At 49.5% G+C, this 25526-nt stretch overlaps 1 protein-coding gene across 15 annotated transcripts in view; it reads left to right on the top strand.

The window, feature by feature from the left end:
- The window catches only part of MYOCD (myocardin), a 477029-nt gene that overhangs the window by 433458 nt on the left and 18045 nt on the right, over positions 1 to 25526 (top strand). For 14 of the 15 annotated variants that reach the window (XM_044983071.1, XM_044983078.1, XM_044983073.1 and 11 more), the window contains 4 exons: positions 4436 to 4511; positions 8092 to 8253; positions 16837 to 17012; positions 21069 to 21194. In XM_044983071.1, coding sequence (XP_044839006.1) covers positions 4436 to 4511; positions 8092 to 8253; positions 16837 to 17012; positions 21069 to 21194 — 540 coding nt within the window. Of the gene's footprint in view, positions 1 to 4435; positions 4512 to 8091; positions 8254 to 16441; positions 16711 to 16836; positions 17013 to 21068; positions 21195 to 25526 lie in introns of those variants that run through there. The other variant, XM_044983081.1, reaches the window with a different exon arrangement.

Here is a 25526-nt window from a genome sequence, read left to right as displayed (position 1 = left end):
CACAGTGTATAGTGACACAGTGACACCACTTAAACAAATCAAGGCACCAGAGAAACACGGATTCATAGGAATGCTGTACAGGATCGGATCTGACACCCATCTAGTCTGATATGTTTTCTTTCACAGTGGCCAGTATTAGATGCTTCAGAGGAAGGACAATTCTGGAATAAGTTACACAGGGAAAGTTTCTTCCCAATGTCAGTCAGTTTGTGCTCTGAACTTGAAGGCATAACAGGAGGTTAACACAGATCACAGAGTGGGGAATGAAGGAGACACTAGCAAAACTAATAGGATGTTCCAAATTCTTAGCCAGTCAGGAGCAGTAAACTCAATTTAGCACCTATCTAGCTGTGCTCAGCTTGCAGTTTACCGCATGCATTATGGAAGAGGTAAGTTTTGAGGAGGGACTTGGTGATGGCTTTATAAAATTTGACTAAGGGATTCCTCCATGCATCACAGGTAGCATGGGAGAAATCATGGGGAGGTAATAGGACTAGTCAGATCTTTGAAGTATTACGTTATTATGCGGGTACCACAGATACATTTCTCCAATGTAATGTAACTGAGTGTTCTTATCACTCATATAATGCCTCATCCATTTTGGAATCCTCTTTTGGAAGCTCTTGCAGTCAGCAATATCTGCACCTGTATTGCACCTCTGTGGCCCACCACAGGCACTTACTTTTAGGCTCCCAGCTCCACAGCTGTCACTTCTCCCGGGCAGAGACCCACATCTCTCTCCCTCCTAACTGGGGGTTTTCCAGCTGCACAGTTCCCTGCCTTCATCATGAGTTCCCCAACAAGTCAGGTGGCCTAGGCAGGCCAGCTTTGCTTTCCTTTCTCAGAGGCTATAAACAGCATAATTGCCACGGTTAAAAGTCATCATACAGCCCTTTCTAAGCACACATTTCTTCCTAAGGTGAAAGCAGTATACAGAGAACATATTACAAACAATAAAAAACCCTACACACATGCTAGTAAGCTTATCAGAGGTCACCCCCACTCCAACAAGGACTCTGGAAGGAGTCAGTAGTTCAAACACCAACAAGAGTTTTCTGTGGTTATTAGTTCAAAACAGCTGTTAGGTGTGCTTGTTCTGGGCTAAGAATCTGTGCATCTCTCCATTACACAGCTTTGGCCTTTGAGCCTTAAATTCCAGGAACAGGTAATCAGCACGTAATGATTCTTTCCACAGGGCATAGCTTCAAAAGGCTGGATTTTTGCACAACTGGGGGGTGTGGTACATTTGCATTCATCTCCCCCTAGAGATTTTCTGGGAAACACACTTAACTTTGCTTATCCTGAAAGTTCATTCTTGTCTGACTCTTAACACTTCCCAGGGTTTATATTGGCCATGTCTCCCCTCTAGAGGCGTCACATACAATTCCACAATAATACATAAACTTTAAATTTTTAATACAGTGGACTCCAAGACACAAACTTAATTCAATAAGATTTTTCAAGGATATTGCAAGAAATTGCCATATCTGTCACAATATCTTGTTGCAGAGAGTTCCACGGGTTAGCAATGCATTATGTAGAAAAACATTTCCTTTTATTAGTTTTGAATTTGCTGGCCTCCCCTTGTTCTTGAGTTATGAGACGCCATTCATTCCCTATACCACTCACTAGCTCATATGACCTCTTTTTATCTCCCCTCTAAACTAAACAGTCCTGTTCTTTTCACTCTCACCTGATAAGAAAGTCTTTCCATACCTCTCATCATCCTCATTGCCGGTCTCTGAACATCTCTCTTTCTGCTAGACATGTTGTTAGATGGAGTGACCAGAATTTAATACGTGATTTCAGGAGAGGACCTACCATGTATTTATAGAACTGCATAATTCTGTTCAGTGTTTTCTCTGTCCCATTTCTTGTGTTTTTTAATGTTATTATTGGGGTTTTTGACCATCTCTGCACACTGAGAAGATATCATTAAGCTGCCCACAGTGACACCGAAATGTTTTCCCTGAGTGGTTCCAATTAATTTAGAACCTAGTAGGATCAGTGTAAATTCTTCTTTCCAATGTGCATTACACTGTCTTTGTCAACACTGAATTTCATCTGCATTCTTGCTACCCAGTCACCCAGCGTGGTTAAGTCCCTCTGAAGTTCCTCACAGCCTGCTCTAATCTTAACTGACCTAAATAACATTGTGCCATCTGAAGCTTTTTCCACCTCACTGCTCCCACCTCCCCTTTTTCAGAGTACTAATCAGTACCTGAAATAACACCATCCTAGCACAGAACTTTGTGGCATCTCACCGTTTACCATTTGCTATATTGCAAATTGACTCTTTCTTCCTCTGGACTGATTTCTGCCTTTTAGACTGTTTCTAATCCTCCCTCAATGGTGGTGAATTTAATTATATTTTATAGTCACTATCACTTGGCAACTCAACTCTAGCTGCTTCTGGAACTTACCTCTATGTTACTTAGGACTAAGTTTAGCATAGTCTTGCCTCTTGTGTTCTCTCACTAAGGTGACAAGAAATTGCTTCTCTACATGTGGACCCGAAAGGCCAGATTTTCAAAGATATTTTGATGTCTAAAGATGCCGATAAGTTCCTAGTAGGAATTTCAAAAGAGAGTGGGTGTCTAACTGTCCTTGACTTCGAAGGGAGCTAGGCATCTAACCTGCTTAGCTGCTTTTGACAATCCCACCTGGCACCTATCTGCATCTTTAGGCACCTAAATACCTTTGAAAATCTGGCCTGAAGTGACATTTGATAAGTTTTTATGCAGGTACTAAGAGATATCCATTATAACTCTTTTTGTAGGTGTAGTTTTTACTTTTGTCTCCCTCAGCACTGTTCATTCAATAGCATTTTCTTTAACTGGAGACTGGGAGTATCATTTCACTCATATATTTGTATTCCTATTATTTGAGACTTGGATCTCCACAGATTCAACTGTGTGGTCCTCTCTACGCAGAGCTGGTCTCTCACTAGGTTCCATGGAATCTTTCAGATAGTGGGACTCCCCCATCTCTCTGACTTAATCAATCCTTCCTGTATAGTTTATAACCAGGTATTACAGTATCCCATTGATTATTGTCTTTCCACCCTGTTAAACAGAAATGCCACTTACATCACAATCCTCTTGCAATGTTGGACATTTTAGCTCACCTGCTTTTACTTCTAAGTTTCTTTCATTGATATCCAGATATTTGTAGTTGGTAAACTCTGTTGAGTAGTGGAATGGCCTTTAACTGATTGTCAGATAGAACTCTATTGGCTACATCTGAAGGTCAATTGAATGACAATGACAAGCTGAAGGGGTAACTTGAGTATAATTGATATTTCCTACTGTAATAATACAATTAAGCATATGTGAGAGTAGATGTGTATTTGCTAATATGCTTGTGCACCTGCTGTATCCTTTCCATTTGCCTTTATATTGATAGCTCATTTGGCAGACATCATTTCTTCTCTATTTAGAAAGGATCTGGCATTTTCTGGGCATTCCAATAATAATACTAATTTGTCACTTGAGCTACGATGTTTGTTTACTAAGTGCTGTCCCCAGTGAAGGTCTCACTGTATATCAGTATCTATCTACAAACCTATTTCTAAGTGTTGTTGTAGCCATGTTGGTCCCAAGATATGAGAGAGAGACAAGGTAGGTGAAGCAGGAATTGCTCCAATAAAAGATGTTGCCTCACCTACCTTGTCTATCTATTTCTAAGGCATTTATCACCTTTATATCTAAGATGAGAGCATGACTTTGTCAGCCACGGCCATTCACAAAGTGGAATTCAGCAGTTAAGTGCAGAGCAACAAGACCTAGCAGCTTACATCAGGAAGTGCAGAGTACTCTGGAAATTGTGGGGGATTTAGAAAGGCAAAGTGTCATTATCAGCACTGCAATAGCCAATATACCTCTGTCTTGCAAACAGTGTCAGAGAATCGGTACAGAGGGTCAGGCTCCTAGTTTTACATCTCATCCAAAAAATGGCATTTCCAGCAGCATAGCATCCTCTCGCACCACGCTGGGGTGTTGATTCAGCACCAACTCCAAAGGAAACATGCTGTGCTGTCTTGTGGGGGTAGTTCCAGGCACTCACTGGTGAATAGTCCTCACACTCGGTGAACAGGGCTCCAGCAGACTTCACATACTGTCAGAACAGCTTGGGCACCAGCAATGCTTGGGGTCTTGAGGTACAGCTCTCTGGAGGCTTAAAAGGACACCCCTTACAAGGGCCATCTGCTGAATTGTCAACATTGATTCCAAGAGCATCACTTTGTCTCATTGGGCATCTTTTGTCCGAGTGTTGGCTAGTACTTGGGTGAATAAGGTACCACTTAACAGCTCACTCGGTGGAGAAAAGCAGTTATTCCCTCTTTCTATGAAAACACGAACAATTCCAATAGCTGAGCAGAAAGAGCCAGAACTGGAGCTGGTGATCTAACATTCTCTGTATTTCTGTTCTGCAGACTGAGGATTACCTAAAGCACAAGATCAGAAGCAGGCCTGAGCAATCAGACCGGGTCAATATGCACATTTTACAAGGTAAGACTGGATGAGCTGTTCCACACATATTTATAGATTTCTCCAATCTTTCATCTCTCTTGCAGTCCCAAATCCTCTGTTGCTTTCCTGTTTCTCTGCAAGATGCACTTTTAGGGTTACTTTGCCCCAGATCTTGATGGCAATCAGACTATGTAAAGGGCTTGTAGCACAAGGTATTTCATGTTGTGCCCAATGCAGCTCTCATCATCCATAAATAGGCATTGGCAGCCTGGATCAGACCTGAGGTCCATCTAGCTCAGCATCCTGTGTCACAGTGGCTGGCACCAGGTCCATCAGAAGGATTCAATCATTAGGAACATAGATAGCTGGTTTTGTGATGACCGGGAGAATCACATGGTGACTTGCCTACTGGGTGCGAAGGTTGCAGATCTTTCAAGACATCTAGATAGACTCAGAGGTGAAAGTAAGCCAGTCTGGTCCAGTACGGCGTACCGGCAAGAGCCAGTATGCCGTGCTGGACTGCACTGGCTTCTACGGGGATAGAAAGGGCTCTGGGCTGCCCGCGGCTGCGGGCAGCCCAAAGCCCTTTAAATCCCGGCCACGGCTCTGGCGGCCGGGCTGGGGCCAGGATTTAAAGGGCTCTGGGCTCCCCTCAGCGGCAGAAGCACTGGGCCCTTTAAATCCCTGCCCCAGCCCCGCAAAGCTCGGGGTTCCAGGCGGCAGGAGCCCCGGGCCCTTTAATTTGCCCCTGAGCCGGGGGGGAGGGGGGTCTCCCAGCCACCTCTTCAGCTGGGAGCCCCTGGTTGATTTAAAGGCCCTGGTTCTCCCAGCCACAGCTGGTGCCCCAGGGCCTTTAAATCTTGAGAGGCTATGCCTCTTCTGGATGAGGCCACGTCTCTTCTGGTGAGGCCATACCCCCCTCAGGACTCCGGCAGTACCGGTAAGTTGCTTTCACCCCTGGATAGACTTATGTGTAGTGCTGGGGAGGAGCTGATGGTTGTGGTATATGTAGGCACCAGTGACATAGGGAAGGATAGGAGAAAGGTCCTGGAGGCCAAATTTAGGCTGCTAGGTAGGGAAGAGATTGAAGTCCAGGACCTCCATGGTAGCATTCTCTGAAATGCTTGCAGTTCTACGTGCAGGGCCATTTAGACTGGTAGGACTGCAGGATCTCAATGCGTGGATGAGAGATGATGGTGTAGGGAGGAGAGGTTTAGATTTATTAGGGACTGGGGAACCTTTTGGGAAAGGGGGAGCCTATACAGGAAGGATGGGCTTCACCTAAACCAAAATGGAACCAGATTGCTGGCACTTAAAATTAAAAAGGTCATAGAGCTGTTTTTAAACTAAGGGCTGGGGGGAAGCTGACAGGTGCAGAGGAGCACATTTTTCGTACAGAGACATCCCTTAGGGAGGATCTATTAATGGAAATACTGATCTGATGAGAAACAGTCAAATGATCTGATGAGAAACAGTCAAATGAAAAAGAGTCCCATTCAATTACATAACATAATGGGAGACTTAAAAAGTTACAATTTTTTTAAGTGCTTATATACAAATGCTAAAAGTCTAAATAATAAGATGAGTGAACTAGAGTGCCTCATATTAAATGAGGATATTGATATAACAGGCATCACAGAAACTTGGTGGAATGGGGTTAATCAATGGGACACTGTAATACCAGAGTACAAAATATATCAGAAAGACAGAATAGATCGTGCTGGTGGGGGAGTGGCCTATATGTGAAAGAAAGCGTAGAGTCAAATGAAGTAAAAATCTTAAATGAACCAAACTGTACAATAGAATCTCTATGGATAGTAATTCCATGCTTGAATAATAAGAATATAGCAGTAGGGATATATTATCGACCACCTGAACAGGATGGTGATAGTGACTGTAAAATGCTCAGGGACATTAGAGGACCTACCATGTTATTCTGAAACAGCTCCTGGGAGTCAATTCACACCCTACCTTTATCTGAATTAATCTGGGAGAGTAGAAGCTTTGCAGAGTAGAACAGCTGCTAAGAGACTTTCATAAGGACAAATGGGGATGATTGGGGTGAATGACCACTCACAGGATAGCATGAATTCAAATGTCCCATCAGGTCCGTAACAGGCTTTACAGCACACTGCTGAGACTCTGAGGCTTGTGTTTTCCACAGCCTGAATTTCTTCAAAGAGTAGTTGTATTCGGAACCATAAGGATGTGCGGTGGTACCTTCAGGTCCAGAGAGGTCCCCTGACTTTACTGACTACAGCAGGTTGGTCACACTTTATATTAAGGGCCCATTTATAAATGGTTTGTAAAGGCTTAGTAAGTTTTCAATAGATATAAGCATGTTGCAGACAGTAGTAGTATGTGTTGAGGGATGGTAGAAGATGTTAACGTCATGGTGATAAGCAATCTATTGACCTGTTGGATTTGGTGACAATCTATAATAACAAATCTATAAAAATTGATTAACGACTTATTAAAATCTCTAGTAATCATTTACCAACTCTTTATAAACCATTTATCAGGGGAGCCTTAGGATAAAGTATAACCAGTAAATTCTGCCTTTTTTTCCTGTCAACCTTCCACAGCCCATCCAGCTCTGGGAGAGGACTCAGAGAGTCATTGTTTCATAGAGTTTAAGGCCAGAAGGGACCATTATATCATCTACTCTGACCTCCTGCATAACACAGGCCATTACATTTTACCCTGTTACCTCTGTATTAAGCCAACAACTTGTGTTAGACTAAAGCAAAATTTGTGCCTTCCAGAAAAGCATCCAGTCTGGATTTGAAGACAGCAAACGATGGAGAATCCACCACTTCCATTGGGATTTTGTTCCTATGGTTAATCACCCTCCCTGTTAACAATTTATGCCTTATTTCCAGTTTGAATTTGTCTGGCTAAAACTTCAGCCGTTTGTGGCTATTTCACTTTTCTCTGCTAGAATAAGAGCCCTTTAGTGTCCAGCATTTTCATAGTACCCACGATGGTACTTCTCCACTGTAATCAAGTTACTTTCAATCTTCTTTCTGATAAACTGAACAAACTGAGCTCTGTACATCTCTCCCTGTACAGCATGATTCTCTCCAGCCTTTGAATCATTTTTATGGTTCTTTCTACACACTCTAATATTTCAGCATCCAAGGAGCTAGAGTCTGTTCCCGTTAGCTGGCAGAGCCAGTCCAGCTTGGGGAGAGGAGCTGGAGTCTATTCTGCTCCTGCATCACCCACACAATTTTTAACTAAGTTTCACTGCAGACTGTTTATTGATCAGACAGACCCCAGCATAACTCTAGGGTCCCAGACTAAGTTTGCACAGCTGGAATCTGGGGGCGGGGGGAGAATCTTTTACTTGATAACTGAGAATTCTGACCTGGGGACCATTGAGAACCATGTGGAGACCCACAATCCATCCCACACACAGTCCTATGTCTAGGGATTAGTTTAACAGCCAGCATTCCAGGCTCAGAAGTGATCTCTCTCCATTTACTGCTCTAACCTGAAATTTGTTTTGTTTTGACCGTGATCCCGGAAGGGGAATCTTGTTATCACTGAGCATTCTGTATCTAGAGCACAGGTTTAGCAGGACCTGGAACTGATGCTTTCAATTTTGGCCTTTTAGACTCAGCTGCAGAGGGGTCCATTCAAGCTACTCAGATGAAGCTGAAAAGAGCCCGACTTGCAGATGATCTCAATGAAAAAATTGCTCTCAGACCAGGTCCTTTGGAGCTGGTGGAGAAGAATATTATTCCTGTTGACTCAGCTGTGAAAGAGGCAATAAAAGGTAGGTCACGAGAGAAGCACGTCTTGTATCACACGTGTGTGTACAGCACAGATTGATAAGGACACTGATACATATAGTGCAGTACTTAGATATGAGTCCGGCAGGAAATTACCAGTATAAAGTTAAGAGCCATAACAGAACCTAAGTCAGTCCATATTATTTTCACTGAAAGCAGCCTCAACCAGCAGCGCATATATTCTCCTCACCAGGTCTAAGAGGAGAAAGGAAGCTGTCAACTCCTCCCAGAAATGTCTCCCATTAAGTTGCCTTGGTAAGAGGCTAACATTTTCAGTCACTCCCCTGTGCAATCAGCTTCCCCTCCACATGTGTTAGGCATCACAACCCAAATCCTACCCTCTAGCTAAGGACCAAGACGAAGGCACAGCTTCCATCAGCCAGAGCTGAAAGGCCTCAGCATGCCCAGTCTCTTCCTACCATCCCTTCACCTCACTTGCCCGAAGCAGAGTCCAGTTCCCTTCTTTGCACAGCCAGGGGGCCGCTGGGGTAAGGAATCAGTCAGGGCTTGGGAGGCACCCCCACTGCATTAGTGCACAGCTACTTGGTTGGCTGGTTGGTTTTATGCCTCTGCCTGAAGTGCCAGGCAGTGGCTAGGAGGGCTGGAAGAATGAGTATGCCTGGTGATGGGGATGAGGGGTCGTGCTGTGTGTACCATGTGGGCCTGGTACCCCCAGCCTCTCCCTGGTGTGTCATTCCACTTAGCCCAGGTCTACACTAGCGGGGGGTTGACCTAAGATGCGAATAGCGTAGCTGAAGTCAGCGTATCTTAGGTCGGCTTACCTGGCCGTGAGGACGGCAGCGAGTCGACCGCTGCTGCTCCCCCGTCGGCTCCGCTTCCGCCTCTCGCGAGCTGGAGTTCCGGAGTCGATGGGGAGCGCGATCAGGGATCGATTTTATCGCGGCTACACTAGAATAGATCGATCGCTACCTGCCAAACCGGCGGGTAGTGAAGACCTGCCCTTAGACTTGTGCACAGTGGGTGTAAAACAGTCCCCAATCAGAAAGGTGGTGCTTTGCACTCACTCTGCACTGGTGTAAACGGCCTCAATGCCCCAGGAAGGGATGAGTCAGGCCCTGTGTGTTTGCACTGCATTTCAGCAGTGCCCCAGGAGACAGCAGCCAGGCTGGGGCTGTTCTCTGATGCAGAGGCCACAGGACTCACGTTAGTGAACACAAGGGGCGTCCTCTCTTCAGGATGCTGGAGACACTCCCCCCTGCACCTTCTGGCTCACCTGAGACACACAGCTTGTCACCCTGGGGTCTTGGTAAGGGCTAGCCCAGGCTGTGCAGTTAGGGCAGGGGTCAGCAACCTCTGGCACGCGGCTCGCCAGGATAAGCACCCTGCAGGCTGGGCCAGTTTGTTTACCTGCCACGTTGGCAAGTTCGGCAGACTGCAGCTCCCACTGGCCGCGGTTTGCCATCCCAGGCCAATGGGGGTGGTGGGAAGCTGCGGCCAGCACATCCCTCGCCTGCGCAGGTAATCAAACTGGCCCGGCCCGCCAGGGTGCTTACCCTGGCGAGCCGCGTGCCAGAGGTTGCTGACCCCTGAGTTAGGGCCTGGACTGCTCGCTCTGGCACGCTAAGCTGCCATGCTGACTCGCCAAGGGGATAAAGCCCACTCCAAGGCCAAGCCCTTTCTGAGAGAAATGTACAGGGCCACTTTCCACAGCCCCAGGGAGCCTGGCACTGGCTAGGAAATGCAGGTTGCAGAGCTCAAGCAGCTGCAGGGTCAGGACTGCTACTACCCTGTCAGCCTCTACAGATAGCACCTGTGGGAGGGATGGAGCCCAGCCCAGCCCAGCCATGCTCTCTGTTAGTATTTCTGCATGGGGCTGGTACTGTTCCAGACACCCAAATGAAAAGGCACTTTCAATCCTGCCAGAATCACTCCCAATACAGGAAGTATCTGGAAGAGAGAAACAAGAGACCCAGCAGTGACAGGCCAAGAAGGCTCATCTGTACGCAAGCCAGGCCCATCCATGGAGGGTCTGATCCAGCTCCGCTAGTCAATAACAGTCTTGCCGTTGACTTGAAAGTGTCCCTGAGAGCTGGTCCCATGCAGCCCAAATTCCTTGTTCAATAACACTCAGTCCCTAATTGTCACAGATTATTTCCACTGGCATGCCAGTTACGTGTGCAGCCCAGTGAGGGCATTCAGTGCCCTGGTTAGTGCTCAGGGTGAGCTGGAGCCAGTGGCAGGGGCTCTGCTCACCAGGAACTTAGACCCTTTGGCAATACTGACTTTAGAACAACACAGGACGTGGTGTGAGAAGCAGGAAGCCCTTTGACTCTTGGTTCGAATAAGAACCCAGCATGTAGAACCTGAGCTATTCCAGCCCATGGTGAGCCAACTCGGCAGAGCACTGTCGAGCAGAGTGAAGCCTGCAGATTTCCCATGCTGTCGTGTGCAGCGGTTTCCTTTCTTGGCCCCTGCTATTGTCACTGTTCTGGTCTTGGCATATTTGACACCTTTAAGGTCCAGCGTTGCACGGGTCACATCACTATAGTTCAGGGTCCAGTGTCATGCCCCGATTTCTCATGCTTGTAACTTTTCAATACAGTAGCCTGAAATGTTCCAAGCCGGGTGCCTGCCTGAAGGGTCTTTCTTTTTTTAAGGGGAATTTAAGCAAAATCTCGTCAGCCATTTTTAAATGATGGAAGAGTGGAAAAATACATTTCCTACTTTATAAAAACTCCAGAGCCATGTCTTTGAATGCCGCTGTGTCAGAAAGAGCTGAGGTTTGGAGGCTGGAAGGTTGCTGGGGGAAGAGTGTTCGAGGAGGGTTAGGGCCTTTGCCCAACTGGAAAACAGCCTATGGTAGGCACACTTGCAAAAGGCATCCCGGTCATGGCCTGGTCATTGGGATGTGCACACTAACCTACCTGGGGAGCATGGACTCCAGGGAACCCACCGCCAGCATGAGGGAGGGTGGCTTGGAAACTTGGATCAGAGGCTGTGTTCAGACTTTGCTCAGTTCCTGGCTCCTCCCTCGCCCACCAAGCAACACAAGAGCATACAATGATCTCAGGCCTTAAAGGTAACTGACAATGGACAAGAACTTGGCTTTGTGCTCTGTGCCTTTTTGTGATGCACCAAGAGGTCCTGCAAGGTTTTTCTTCCCCAGCATTTTCTGCTTGTGGAATGTCTGGGATTTCAAGGGTTTTTCTACCACAGATGAGCCAATGTGGGCCTGACTTTCTTCTCACTGACCCCAGCGTACATCAGGAGTAAGTGGAGTTAGCTGAGCATAAAGCTGATGTGAGCTCAGAATCAGACACCTGGCGTGGGACCTTTCTGAGCTCACAAAAAACTGGGCAGGTGTGTCTGAATCTTGAACAATGAGAGCCTCTCTTAAGTGCTTGTTAGGGGCTTGAATTAAATAGGGCTTAACAACCAAAAGTTTTAAATGGTCTGCTGAAAAATCATAGATTATTAGGGTTGAAGGGACTTTAGGAGGTCATCTTGTCTAACCCCCTGCTCAAAGCAGGATCAATCCCCAAATTGCCCCCTCAAGGATTGAACTCTCAACCCTGAGTTTAGCAGGCCAATGCTCAAACTACGGAGCTATCCCCCCCTCCCCATGTCTTCCCCTGTTCAAAAGCTTAGCAGTCATTCTCTTGTCAGGCCCTGCAATGATCTCATCAGAGTAAAAATATGAAAAAGTCCAATGGGGTGTCCTTAAAATCAGTTTAATCTAGTCTGGGCCCACCAGCACCAAAACATTTGAGTCGTAATCCTATGATTATTGCCTGACATCACTACGGCGCAGAGCTGGGTTGTTTGGGTGCCTTATCTGTGCTTTGCCACATCTCAGCATCTTTGAATTTCTATTAAGAATTACCCGGACGATGTATTTCCTAGGTTTATAACACTTCGTTTTAGAATAATTACAACGTACTGGTAATGGAGTTTTGCCCTAAATTAGTAATATGTGCTCTCAGCCTTAGCTCCAACTGATCACAACTTGCGTCTGGAAATTAATACCTTATTATTTGAGAAATCATCCATGGCCACATACTTCAAGAGTGTGGGCTCTAGCCAGCCTCAGCTCCTGCCCACAGAAATGCAGGCTGAGGGCCTGCCTGATGCAGCAAGTCTTCCTGCAGCAGCCCCAGAGGGGTGGAAGGTACCCGCAATCCCTACTTTAAGAAGGCTTGGAGCTAGCCGGTGCAGCTCGGACAGTGGGATGGCAGTGCCCTGGGAGAGGCCCAGGAATTCACTGATTTAACCTCTCTCCTAGGCAGCTTCCCCCTGATGGGCAGAGGAGCCCCCACCACAAGTTTAAAGTGTCCTCCCCAGCAGAACAACCAGGCGACGGTTTGCCTGCTCTGGGTGCGAATCCCACCTGGGCACAGCAACCAGTGGGTCAATCTACCCTTTGTTGGCTGTTCAGCCACAAGGGGGCAGAGTCAAGGGCACATCTTTAAACAAACTTTCTGGGGTTCCTGAATGCTGAGTGCTGAACTGTGCAACATGACACAATGTCAGTGCTTGCCTTTAGATTTATGTAGCAAAATGCCTAAGTCAAAGGAGCAGCACAGTGTGTTTGCCAGGTCCGTGATTCCCCTGGGGCCTGCAGCCCAGGCTCAGACACAGAGCAGAGAGGAGCACTGCTATTCTGAAACGTTGAGTCTTTTGTTTTCGCAATACCAGAAAAATGATGGGGTTTAAAATTGTCTTATTGTAACCTTGGAATTTTAAATGTTTATACAGTGGAAAGTATAGTTGTCATATTCATCTAATCACCTCCAACAGGGCGAAAGAAAAGTGCTGAAGCCAGTCTAGATCCCTCATGTCCCAGCAACAGGAGGCTGCCTGTGCTCCACATAGCTGAGGGGTGATCTAATAGCCTTTTTTTACCAGGTCCTTGTCATCACTCTGTCCAATGCACTCAGGAGGACAAGACCCAGTGCACTAAAAACAGCCCCAAGCAAACACCATCCTGCCTGAGATTACAGCAGAGGCATGGGATCATGAAACAACATGGATAGCTGCAGATTGCTGTGAGAGCAAGAGAGATAAGCCGAGCATTCCCCTCTCCCCGCTCCATGCAGACCCTTAGTATCAAGAAGTGAAGTAAGAGGCAGCACATTCCAGTCATGCTCTGGAATGCCATGTTGTCCCTGACTGAGGTCCCCTCAGCTCACTTGTTTGGTGTCTATCTCCTCTTGGAGGGGATTTAAATTCCTCCTAACTGCCAGCCCAGCTGTACGATTAGGAAAAACTATTTCACTAGGAGGGTGGTGCAGCACTGGAATGGGTTACCTAGGGAGGTGGTAGAATCACCTTCCTTAGAGGTTTTTAAGGCCCGGCTTGAAAAAGCCCTGGCTGGGGTGATTTCGTTGGGATTGGTCCTGCTTTGAGCAGGAGGGTTGACTAGAGGACCTCCTGGGGTCTCTTCCAATCCTAATCTTCTATGATTCTTTACTCCGTGGCTAAGGATGGTAATGTGTTGGAATTTGATAGGGTTCCTTCAAAGCTCCAGGTGGCAGGAAGACTGAAGGTGGATAATTTGCCATCCGCCATGCTGTCACCCAGTTCTCAAGGCAGCGCCAAGACAACAATTGTCACTGCCTGAACACCCCGTCTGTTGAGTCAGCTCTCAGCGTCACAGAAAGCCCACAGTATTGGTAGCTCCTGAGGCAATGTTTTGGCATATTTTGGTGCAACACTGCTCCATGCCCTTGCCTGTGCACCCTTCCTAGACCTCCCATGGTACTTAAGAATAAAAGGTGCCATTGGCTTCCACAGGTTCCCACCAGAAAAACTCCCTTTCCTGGCCTTCCCAGAACGAGCAGCTGGTTTCATCAGGCCTAGAACAACCATTCTGTGTTACATGACACCTGATTTTGGTTTCTAGGTGTTACTGACTCCTGCAGCTTCCCAGGCACATCAGTTCTTAAGGCTTATGGTGACAGAGAAATCCTTGCACTGACAGGGAGGGTGCAGACAGGCTGCCAGCCAGGTGCAATGGAGTATTAGATCCTCGCAGAAGCTAGGCAGGCAGCACTTGCACTTCTGGAGGGAGCGCAGACTGTCTGCAGCCTAGAAATCACCGCCTGGCAGCCTTGGGAGGGGAACACAGCCCATTGCTGGATGGGGACAGCAGCAGCTGCAGCAGGCAGATCCAGGGCAGTGCCCTCCAGGCAAGAGGATGGCCTGGAGGGAGGAGCTCACTGAGACAAGGTTACCTCATTATCCCCCTCCTTGGCTGCCCTTAGGCTGAGGTTGAGGGGTTTGTTCCAATAGTTGGAGCCCTTGTGCTGAGGATATTTGCACCCTGGAGTCCCTGGCAGCCCTACCAAACCACTTGTGTGTTACTCCCGCTACATGGGTGTTAGTGGGACTGGAGCCCTTCAAGCCCGGTGCTAGGAGCACTGCGGCTCATGTCTAGGAGAGCAGACCACTAGAGTGCATAGCCCAGCACTTAGCCAAGCTCTGCATTGGGGAACCCATAACTATGGTAACTAGCCATGCTCCTGTGGTATCTCCTCCCATCAAGTGCCTTGGGCAGATGAGCACAGACTCCAGGAGCTCCCCTAGTGGCTAGCTGGCAACAGCGGGGCCAGTGACTTGGCAAACTATCCCACACACGATGGGGTCTCTCATCTGCTTTCTCCCTCTGGAGAACACACCCTGTGCAAAGAGAATGGGCGATAATGGAAGGGAAAGGTCAGAACACGACGAAGCGTGTCAGTAAGCTGCTGCACACTGCTGGGCTTGGAGCACGGACAGGTGGACTACTCTTCCCCAGCCCTTCCTCCTTCCCCGAGCTATCTGAGTGCAAAGCTGCATGTTAAGACTGGGCAGTGTATGACCGCAGCAGCAGTAATCCTTCTGTTACCCACCCTCCTGCCTAAGCCTTCCCGAGGGTCTTGCAAAATAGCCTTGCTTTTTCAGCACTTTGCTTATCAGCACAACCCTGGGGTCAAGAGCTCTTGTCCATCTGAGTGTGGGACACTACCCTGGGAATCCTCCGGAGGAGTGTCTGGACCAGGCTTTGCTGGGATTCCGGAAGCACAGTTAGTCAGTTGGAGCATTTCTTCCAACTCTTTGTACTGAGAAGCCGGGGCGGGGGGGGGGGGAAGGGTTGGGGCCTGGAGATTTGAGACCTTTGTTTGAGTCAGTCCTTGGCTTCTCTGTGGAGGCTCCAGACAGGCTCAGTGCAGCCACTGGCTTTGTGATTTAGACATTCGTCCAGTGGGAAGAGGACTCCCCACACACTATTATCACACAGGCTGCTCGGCGCTAGCCCCTCTGGTGGGAACAGTTTCACATACCGCTGGATTCAAACCAACCCCCAAGGTGGGAAACACTCCCCCCGCCCCGAGCTATTGCCCGAGTTGAGCAGTCCCGGTGCTTTTTGGAGATGAACACCACACTCGTATTCTGCAGTTAAGCACCTCAATGTGTATTCAGGCTCAAACTTCCACAGCCTGATTTGCAGAGGTGCTGAATACCTGCAGCTCCCATGGATTACACTGGGTACAGTAGGGGGCCTATTACACTATTTCCCAGGCTCCAATTGCCTAGCCAAGCTCCTAGGATCCCCCACTTTCCCTAAAGCCCCTCAGCCAACATCATCTCATTCACTAGAGGGGAGCAGAATCACTGTGCTGCATTTGCCCACGAGAGTGTCACTCACTAGTGTGCTGCCTCCACGACATGCCCAGTCAGGCCAATGAGAGAGCAGGAGCCTGGATCACCATATTTTTGCACATCTGTGTTGGGAGGAAAAATATTAGGGCTTAATGACTGAAATGCCCCAGGTTTCCAGGGCCTGATCCCCACAGCCTGCTCTGGAGTGGATGGATACAAATGGGAAACAGACAGACACATCTGAAATAAAATCAGTTCAAAGGATGATAACCAGAATAAGCCAAAATCCCTCTGCAGCGTAGAGATTTCAATGGGGCAGGTTTTTCAAAATCTCTCCCTACTGCCTTCTCTGATGCTCTTCCCTGTCCCTCTACATGAGCCTGCAGGGCACTGTCCTCTGGAGCTCCTGCAGTCTGAGCAGCTTGCCTGACCTCTTCCCTCATGGACTCTCCATCTCAGCTCAGATCTCAGCTGCACTTCTGTGAGTCCCTTACTAGAAAGCCCAGATCTGTAGGTGGATGTGTACAGAGCACTAGGCATAAAACGGGCACAGAGACACCAAAACCTGATATGATTTTCCGGGAGTTGTTTCTTGGGCACCTCAATGGGATGCCCATGTTTGAAAACCATGTTCTCCCATCTGAATGGCTGAGCTCTTTCTGAAAAGCCAATCAGGAGAACACTTGTGTGAAAGGTGCTGCACAAATACAGCTCCATATCACAGCCAGCATTATCTGAAATGCCCACACTGGAATCAGGGCACTGTTCCCAGGGGCTATTGCTCATTCCATCAAAATCCCCCTCCCCTCCTCAGCTGTGCTCAAGGTGCTCCCACTCAGGTACTGGGGGCTGGGCTTGTGTATGGTAGGGGGGTTGGTATAGCCACTGAGATGGTTCATTGCACACGTTGCTAAGGCTGTCTGTTTACGCACCACTGACCCATTGCCTTTGTTTCACTTGCTAAGGTGCCCAGGGGAGCTTCTCTAAATCAGCTGATGCTTTTGCCTTTGAAGAAGACAGTAGCAATGATGGCCTGTCCCCAGAGCAGGCCAGGAGGGAGGATTCGCAGGGCTCGACAGAATCACCAGCAGCCACCAAAAACTCAGAGGCAATTTCCTCTGCCACATCAGGGACAACTCAGGTAAAAAAAAAAAAAAAGCAGCAAGTGTTCTGTTGGCAAGCCAGGGCTTGGCCCCGGGAGCCAGCTGGGGGAAGCCTGTCTCCTCTCCCCAGCAAGGGCATTCGGACGTCCACCCAACACTCTGAATGCAGGAATACTCTGCACCCCATGGGGGTGGGGAGTGCTCATCCCCTTGGGCAGGCGATGCCCTGGGCTCAGGAACTTACTGCTGGGTTACTGTGGGGCTGCAGTGCAGAGCCTTCCTGAAAGCTGCTTGCAGTGCTGAGTCTTCTCTCTCTCCCTCTTGCATGCACCCCCTCAAGAAACCTTTAAGTGAAGGCTTGAAACAACCTCCTTCCACCCATCCACATGATCATGGGGAAGCGTGTGCTTGCTAAGGAGGGGGCTGATTCTGCCTCTGCCTCAGCCAGGGGTGAAAGTAACTTAAAGGACTTACCGGCATGCCTGAGTCCTGAGCAGGGGCGTGGCCTCAACCCAAAGAGGTGAGGCCTTTCAAGATTTAAAGGCCCTGGGGCTCCAGCTGTGGCTGGGAGCCCCAGGGCCTTTAAATCACCCTGGAGCTCCCAGCTGCCTCTAAGGGCCCAGAGCTCCAGCAGCCGGGCTTGGGTGGGGATTTAAAGGGCCCAGAGCTCTGGCCACTGCAGGGATTCCTGGGCCCTTTAAATCACTATGGGAGCCCGGCTGCCAGAGCTCCGGCGGGGATCTAAAGGGCCCAAGGATCCCCACAGTGGCTGGAATTCCGGGCCCTTTAAATCCCCTCCCGAGCCCAGCTGCCGGAGCTCTGGCAGTGCTTTAAAGGGCCCAGGGCTCCCCACAGCAGCTGAAGTGCTGGGCCCTTTAAATCCCTGCCTAAGCCTGGCTGCCAGAGCACCAGCGGAGATTTATAGAGCCCGGGACTCCCCGCAGTGGCAGGAGTACTGGGCCATTTAAATCCCCGCCCGAGCCCAGCTGCCGGAGCTCCAGCAGTGTTTTAAAGGGCCCGGGGCTCCTTGCAGCAGCTGGAGCCCTGGGCCCTTTAAATCACTGCCGTGGAAGCCGGTCCAGTGTGGCACAGCGTACTGGCTCTTGCCGGTATGCCATACCGGATCATACCAGCTTACTTTCACCTCTGGCCTCAGCCCACGCTCAGGAGACCATCCCTACTCCAAGAGTCCCACAGACAGCAATGGGCTCAGAGAGGTTCTGCTCAGTGTGAGCAAAGGAGGCAGAATCTGGCCTTGGGAAGCTAGCATAGTACCCTCCTATATAGAGTGGAGACAGGGGGAGCAATGCCTAGGCTGACCATCCCTGGGAGCTCTCAGACTGGCACAGGCTGCTTAAAAGAAAGCAGAGCTGTGACCTGCCTGGCTCAGCCTTGTACAGCCAGCTGCCCTGGAGTCTCCATGGAGCCTAACTGCTTCATTGCTTCCTTTGATCTATTTCTTTGCTGTATGTCTGGGCGGGAAGGGGCAGAGAGAGAGCATCTAGCTCAGTGCCACATGCCAAGGCTCACTCACTCCCAGCCCGCCCTGGCAAGGGACATTCAGGTCACATGGGCAGTGTGGTCATGTGGGCACGGAGGAAAGAACAGAAGCCAAATGCTTGTGTAGCTTGCAGGGTCTGTGGAGCAGCAAAGGCCCAGTGCATTTCCAAAGTTTCCGCTGGTGCCAGATACTTTCTGGAAGATGCTGCAGCAGAATCCCAGACACTGATCCTGCAACTCACATGAACAGCCTCTGCCGTGACAGTGCCTTCTGTCCAGTTCCAGTCCCTGCCGTCACTCAATAGGGGCAAGGCTATACCCTATACCTTTCAGGGGGTCTGACTGAGTCTGGCTGTAGCAGAGGGAGAAGTGCTTATCTTTCTTCCTGTCCCTAATGCTCTAGGATGCAAATGCCTTTGCTGTGGCTTCCCCTCTGCCCTTTCTATTGGTCACTAGGCATTCCATGTTAGTAGTTACGATGCGTATCACTGTCGCACCTAGATTTCCTAGTAGTTTTGGTAGCTTTAAGCATGTCAACAGCTTTTCCCCTTGGAGACCACAGACAGGAGAGGACTTGGGGCTGAAAGGGTGAGGCTTTCCAGACTCAATGGTTAGCGAGGGGCACGGGGAGTGGGTACGAGCAGACAGTAGAACTGGCTAGCAGCTCAGCTGGAAAGCTGGGCTTTAAGTGGCATCAGTGTGAGGCCAGGGCTTTAACTAGCAGGTTTTCAGTCAGCAGCTCCCACAGAGTGATGTCCCCGGGTCTTGATGTGTCTCTGTAACTGCTGTCTGAGGTAGTGGCTGTGCACATGGCTCTGGGGGGAGGCCTTTCCTTCCCCAGCATCTCCCCAGTATTTAACAGTAATTAATACCTTTGAAGGTGATCAATGCCGTGAAAATGGGGCACTGCAGGCTACTCCGGGAGCCACACAGAGTGCTGCTGCCTGGGAAGGAGGATCAGCAGCTGCTCTGGGGATGAAGCTGTAGGCCATGCTATGTGCATGCATCCCATGTCAACCTCCATGGGGAAAGGGCAGCCCGCAGCTGACAATTCCATGAGCCTTGCCCAGGATCCCCAGGGAATTTGCTCTGACAGGGACTTAATGAGACAAATGGGGACCCGGACTCAGGATCCTGAAAAAACAAACGTGCTTTGTCTTTAAATCCACTTGTGAAGCATGGGCTAGTGCAAGATCCCTGGGCAGGCCACACTCTGAGTGCACAGGCTGCAGGCAGGGGAAAGCAGGGGGATATCAGCCTCTGGTAGTCCCAGGGAGCACTGGGGTGTTCTGCAAAAGATCCTGAGCAATGGTTAACCTGCTAGTGAAATATTCTTCGCTAGGCAACTCTTCTCCATTCCAGTGTCTTTGTTACACAGCAACTCTTCTCCATTTCAATGCCTTTGTTACACAGCGTACTTGGTATCGGGTACCTCAATTTTCCAAGCACTTATGGCTGGTAGCCAAATGATTGTCCATTTGGTTTGTCTAATTGTATCGGCCTGATGAAACCATGGCAGGTTTGCTCTGACTTGCACTGAGAAATCACTGTATTCCAAACAAGCTTCTAGGAGAAGATGGATGCAATTGCACATGTGAGCTGCCTGTGTGGGATATCCCATGAGGGCAATGATTGCAGAGCTCCAGTTAGGAGCAAGATTTCATCCTGTGTCTTAGTTTGTTTCCTCTGTTTGTCAGAGGCATCTTTGCAAACTGTGTTTTGGTGGCTTGGGTGATGTAAATAGTCCCGAGGAACAGAATCCGTCGGTTCTCGTGGTGCTGGAGTGTTTAATTAATGGTGGTGTGACACCAACAGCTGCCCATGTACAGACGAGCCCTGGTGCGTATGGGTAGTGAATGGGGTTTGACACCGAGCAGAGGAGGTCTCAAGCCTCGTCCATGCTGCCCCTTACTCCCAAGGCTGGAGCATGGGCAGAGAATGAGCGTGCCCGAGGAGACACCACCCTCAGAGGTGAGATCCAGGCTTAGAGCTCACTCTTGGTACGAGGAGTACTGGAGGGAACTGGTGGCTGTGCAGCAGCACTCTCATTAGTACAGGACCACGAGCCTCTGCCTACCCGTCAGGTACAGCGCTTCAGGTCTGGCTACACCGCAAGCTGGAGGTGTGATACCCATGCTAACTTGGAAGCAGTTACAGAGCTAATAATAGAGGAAGGAGCTGGCCACCCCGATTATGACCCATCTGAGATACTAGGTACACACTCAGGTGGCTAGCCCCTCCCGCCACTTCCACTGCCGTGGCTACACTTTGGTTTCTGGCGAGCTAGTGTGAGTATGTCTACCTGAACTGGAAATGATATCCCTGACTTGAAGAATATCCCCACCTTAGATGTGATAACTCCAGATGCTGCAGAGCCATTGCTGCAGCCCACACATGCTCTGCCCTGAGGAAGGCAGCCAGTGCATGTTTAGGAGGGTCCCCATCAATACCATGCCAATCAACCACAGACTGCTGGGAGGCTCACGCCCACTTAGGGTGCTGGCTCCATGACTAGAGAGGAAAGTTTTCCAGCACATGATATACTCCTGGACATTAGGTGCCACACACTAATGATGACTGATTCTTGATTCCAGGATCATTCCCGCACCTCTGAAAACAACGTGACTGACCTGGCATCCGTGCAAAACAGCCAATGTGAAAGCCCAAAGCAGGTGAACGGCCAGCAGAGCCCACCCCTCCCAGTGCCTGCGGTGGTGAAGGTAACGTATCTACCCCGTCGCCTTGCAAAGAAAGACAACACGGCTAGCTGAGTTTTGCTGATTAAAGTTTAGCTACATTTTCTTAATGCACTTTAGCAGCCAGTTTCAACCGACAGTAACGAAGCCCTGCCCCACCTTCCACCCAAGGTGACTCCTCACTGGGCCATGCAAAGGAATGACACTCCCAAAATAACAGAATAACAAACTCCCAACTCCTCCCCCACTCTGGCTCCCTCCCTTGCACCATCTCAGGCAGATAGTACGCCAAGGCTGAGTCCCGAGGCGGAGCACCTGCAGCATTGTGGCATTGGCTGGATTAAATAAAAGTCCTCTGATTTTATTTTTCACACCTGGGAGGGGCAGGACCCTCTCCCAATCCTACCAGGCTCCCTGCTCCCTGGCCTGGGATCCTCCTGGGGTCTCAGCTGGCTCTCGGTAGCCAGGCCAGACCTCTTTGCAGGATGCTGTCACTGCAGGGCTGGAGCTGTCAGATCCATGCAGCTAGATCTCACAGCAGAGCCAGAATGCCCTGTGGGAGGAATGGCACCTCAGCAGGGACACCCAGCTTCCAAACCAAAACCAAACTTCAGCTGAGTCAGGCTGCCCCCTGCTAGGGGCTATGCAGTGCCCACTTGTCATTGGTTCATGGACTGCTTGGTCCAGATCACCCCATGCAGAAGTCTCCCTCTTGGCCCACCAGGGTTCCTTCTGTCCCCACCCCAGCTCAGTGCATGCTGGGAAATGGGGTCAGAAAGCTCTGGTAGCCATTATAGTTGTAGTCCTTTTGGTAGGGCCCCCTTGGGTGTGTCTACTCTGCACACAAAACCTAGTCTGTGGGATCCGGGCTTATGGGCTTGGTGTTTCCAAGCCCATGCTTGAGCGTCCACGCTGCATTTTAAATCTGGGTTTACAATTGCTGGACCCTGTCTCTCAGCGGGACTCAGGCTCTGACCCATCTCCAACAGGGTCCTAGAAGCCAGGTACTTGCTGACCAAGTCAGACTGATTTGTAGGGGGGTGGAAAGGGGCTTGTGCAGTGCAGACATACCCACAGAGACTCAGTCTGCCACTTCAGGAGCTGGCAAACCCCAGAAAATGCTCTGTCCTCACCCAGCCTCCAGATACGCAACTCCTGGCTCCGTAAATGAGAGTGCATTGTCTGTTTGTGGCTGCTGAGCCAGTGCAGAGGGAGGGAGCAGCTAGGACCCAGGCCATGGGACAGACTGGCTTTGGCCCCCGTCCTGAAAAGCTTGACAAGGAGACAAATGCAAGGCAGGATACAGGCCAGCAGCTCCTAGCGTGACGATGTGAAGACTCTTGATGAGCAGAAGAGACGGGAGGCTGACTGAAGAGGAGGGCGTAGGGGGAGATTGGAAAGGGAGGTTCTCGGCAGGTGGGCTTTAAAGATCAATGCCAATACCCTGAATGGCACCCAGAAGTGAGCAGGGAATCCATGTGGGCTCTGAACAGCAGGCAGAATGTGCTTATTATGCCCAAGAAAGCAGGCAGCCACATTCTGCACCAGGACAAGGCTCTGAGCAGGGGCGCCTCTAGCCATTTCGCCGCCCCAAGCAGGGCGGCATGCCGCGGGGGGCGCTCTGCCAGTCGCCGGTCCTGCGGCTCCAGTGGACCTCCCGCAGGCATGCCTGCGGATGCTCCACCGGAGCCGCGGGACCAGCGGACCCTCCGCAGGGACGCCTGCGGGAGGTCCACCGGAGCCGCCTGCCGCCCTCCCGGCGACCAGCAGAGCGCCTCCCGCGGCATGCCGCCCCAAGCATGCGCTTGGCGTGCTGGGCCCTGAAGCCGTCCCTGGCTCTGAGTGGTCTTTGTGGGGACCCCCATGCTGAAGGGACTGCAGTGAGCTAGTCTACAGAGATAGCAGCCACCATCACCACACCAACCATAAACAAGCCCTTCTGGACACCTCCACCAGCTGGGAGTGTAGGAGAAATCCCTGCTCCAAAAATGCTCTACATGGTGAACCTCACATAAGGGTAAAAGATGTACAGTGCTCCTCCATCCAGACCATCAATCCTGAGATTCTCTCCAGATGCTACCAACTAGAACCACCTCTGTCTTGTCTGGACTGAGCCTTTGCTTAGCTTGTTCCCAAGCAGGGATCACCTGGAAAAGTTTGCATAAACACTCTCCCTGTTCCCACTGCCCAGGACATGTCTCACAGCACACATTGCTGTCCTGAAAGACCACTCACCCCTTCACGTTGGGATCTCAATATCATCGTCATTGTTTTATTAGAGTTATCAGCATGCCAAGCCTCAGGGTCACGCAGAGGAGTTCAATACAGTGCATTAGAGGGCTGGGCTCCTCACACTCAGAGCAGCACAGTGCGTAGTGTGTAACTTCTCAGTCTCAGTACACTGAATTAGGCTAATCAATGCAAATGAGTAGAAGAGTAAGAGGACTGGCCTCAGATGAGGATTTTAGTTGCTTTAGAGAGAGCGGCTTTGGGTGCCTCGCTGAGCAGGAATTATGCAATGTTCTTGTAGCCATGTCAGTCCCAAGATATTAGATTAGACATGAAAAAGAGCTCTGTGTAGCTCAAAAGCTTGTCTCTTTCACCAGCAGAAGTTGGCCCAATAAAAGATATTGCCTCCCTCACCCTGTATCTCTGAGCAGGATTTAGGCCTTTTGAACAAACAGCTGAGAGAAGAGAGGATGTTATTAAGTCATAATACCTCCTCTGACACTCTCAATTCTATTCTGCTGTCATGCATGGGCAGATCTCCCAATGCAACATGATTAGTGGACACTGACTGGGAGGTCCAGGAATGGAAAGGAAGCAGAATATCAGAGTCACAATCTGCCATGCTGACCTGAGAGCAGAACTTTAACCAGAGGAATGCAACTTGGTAAAAGTTAACCAGGTCCTTGGTGCACGTGTTATCTATAGTACAATGAAATGCACTAATTCAGGCTGTAAGTCAGCCTGTAATCCTCAATGCCCAAGTGACTGCAAGGCCTGGTATAAAGCTTGTTTGCTCATTCAGGAAAGACAATGGGGCCTATCCCGGCTTAGTTTGCTGCAAGTCCCCTCATTTTCCATTGACTTTAGTGATCTAGGTAATTGCACACTGGGATTTTTTAATGGAAGTATTAAAATCAAAAGAGTAAAAACCCCAATTATTGTCGTGCTCTGCACAGGAGACCCCAGGTCTGGTGTGCTGCTCTCCCTGAACGAATGGAACTCTCCAGTGGATCCCATTTAAGAGCCACCATGAGGGTCAAGGAGTAGAATTGTGCCCTGCGAGATGCCCTGGATACTGAATTCTGACAGAGTCTCAATGTGGGCAAGTCTCTAGGTTCTGAGTATTAGACCGCCCCACCAGCTACACAGAGAGGGAAAAGAATACAAACTAGGAATGTAAAATTCAACATAAAAGGGAAGCTCCTTGGATACTATTGGTACATCTGGTGTGATTGGGAGCAGGTGCATCACTTCAGTGATTGTCACTTAGAGACAGGATTGGTCTCCAGATTTGGGGCTTTGGCATGTAGGCAGAGCCCTGGACGGGAAGGACCTCTTGGGGCTCACCATTAGGATCAGGTGACACTGGTGGGCTCAGGACATTACTCCTGGGGGAATTCTGCACCACTGCACATGTGCAGAATTCATATCTCCCACAGATTTTGTTGCTTTCCTGCAGAAAAAAATGACTTTCTGACAGGGAAGCTGCAAGAGCAGTTACACACCACTCCCTAGCACAGTAGGTACATCATTGGTGAGGCCTCATCTGGAGTACTGTTTCCAGTTTTGGGCCCCACACTACAAGAAGGATGTGGAAAAATTGGAAAGAGTCCAGAGGAGGGCAACAAAAATGATTAGGGACACATGACCTTTGAGGAGAGGCTGAGGGAACTGGGATTGTTTAGTCTGCAGAAGAAAAGAATGAGGGGGGATTTGATAGCTGCTTTCAACTACCTGAAAGGGGGTTCCAAAGAGGATGGATCTAGACTGTTCTCAGTGGTACCTGAAGACAGAACAAGGAGTAATGGTCTCAAGTTGCAGTGGGGGAGGTTTAGGTTGGATATTAGGAAAAACTTTTTCACTAGGAGGGTGGTGAAGAACTGGAATGGGTTACCTAGGGAGGTGGTGGAATCTCCTTCCTTAGAGGTTTTTAAGATCAGGCTTGACAAAGCCCTGGCTGGGATGATTTAGTTGGGAATTGGTCCTGCTTTGAGCAGGGGGTTGGACTAGATGACCTCCTGAGGTCCCTTCCAACCCTGAGATTCTATGATTCTATGATCATGTCACACATCCGGAGCAGCTGGCAGAGAGGTAAATCACCGTGGGGCTGGGGACACCCCAGCCAGT

Source organism: Mauremys mutica, chromosome 12 (assembly GCF_020497125.1).
Source record: "Mauremys mutica isolate MM-2020 ecotype Southern chromosome 12, ASM2049712v1, whole genome shotgun sequence".
In the NCBI taxonomy this organism is placed as follows: Eukaryota; Metazoa; Chordata; order Testudines; family Geoemydidae; genus Mauremys; species Mauremys mutica.
This window is presented reverse-complemented; position numbering and strand designations above follow the sequence as displayed.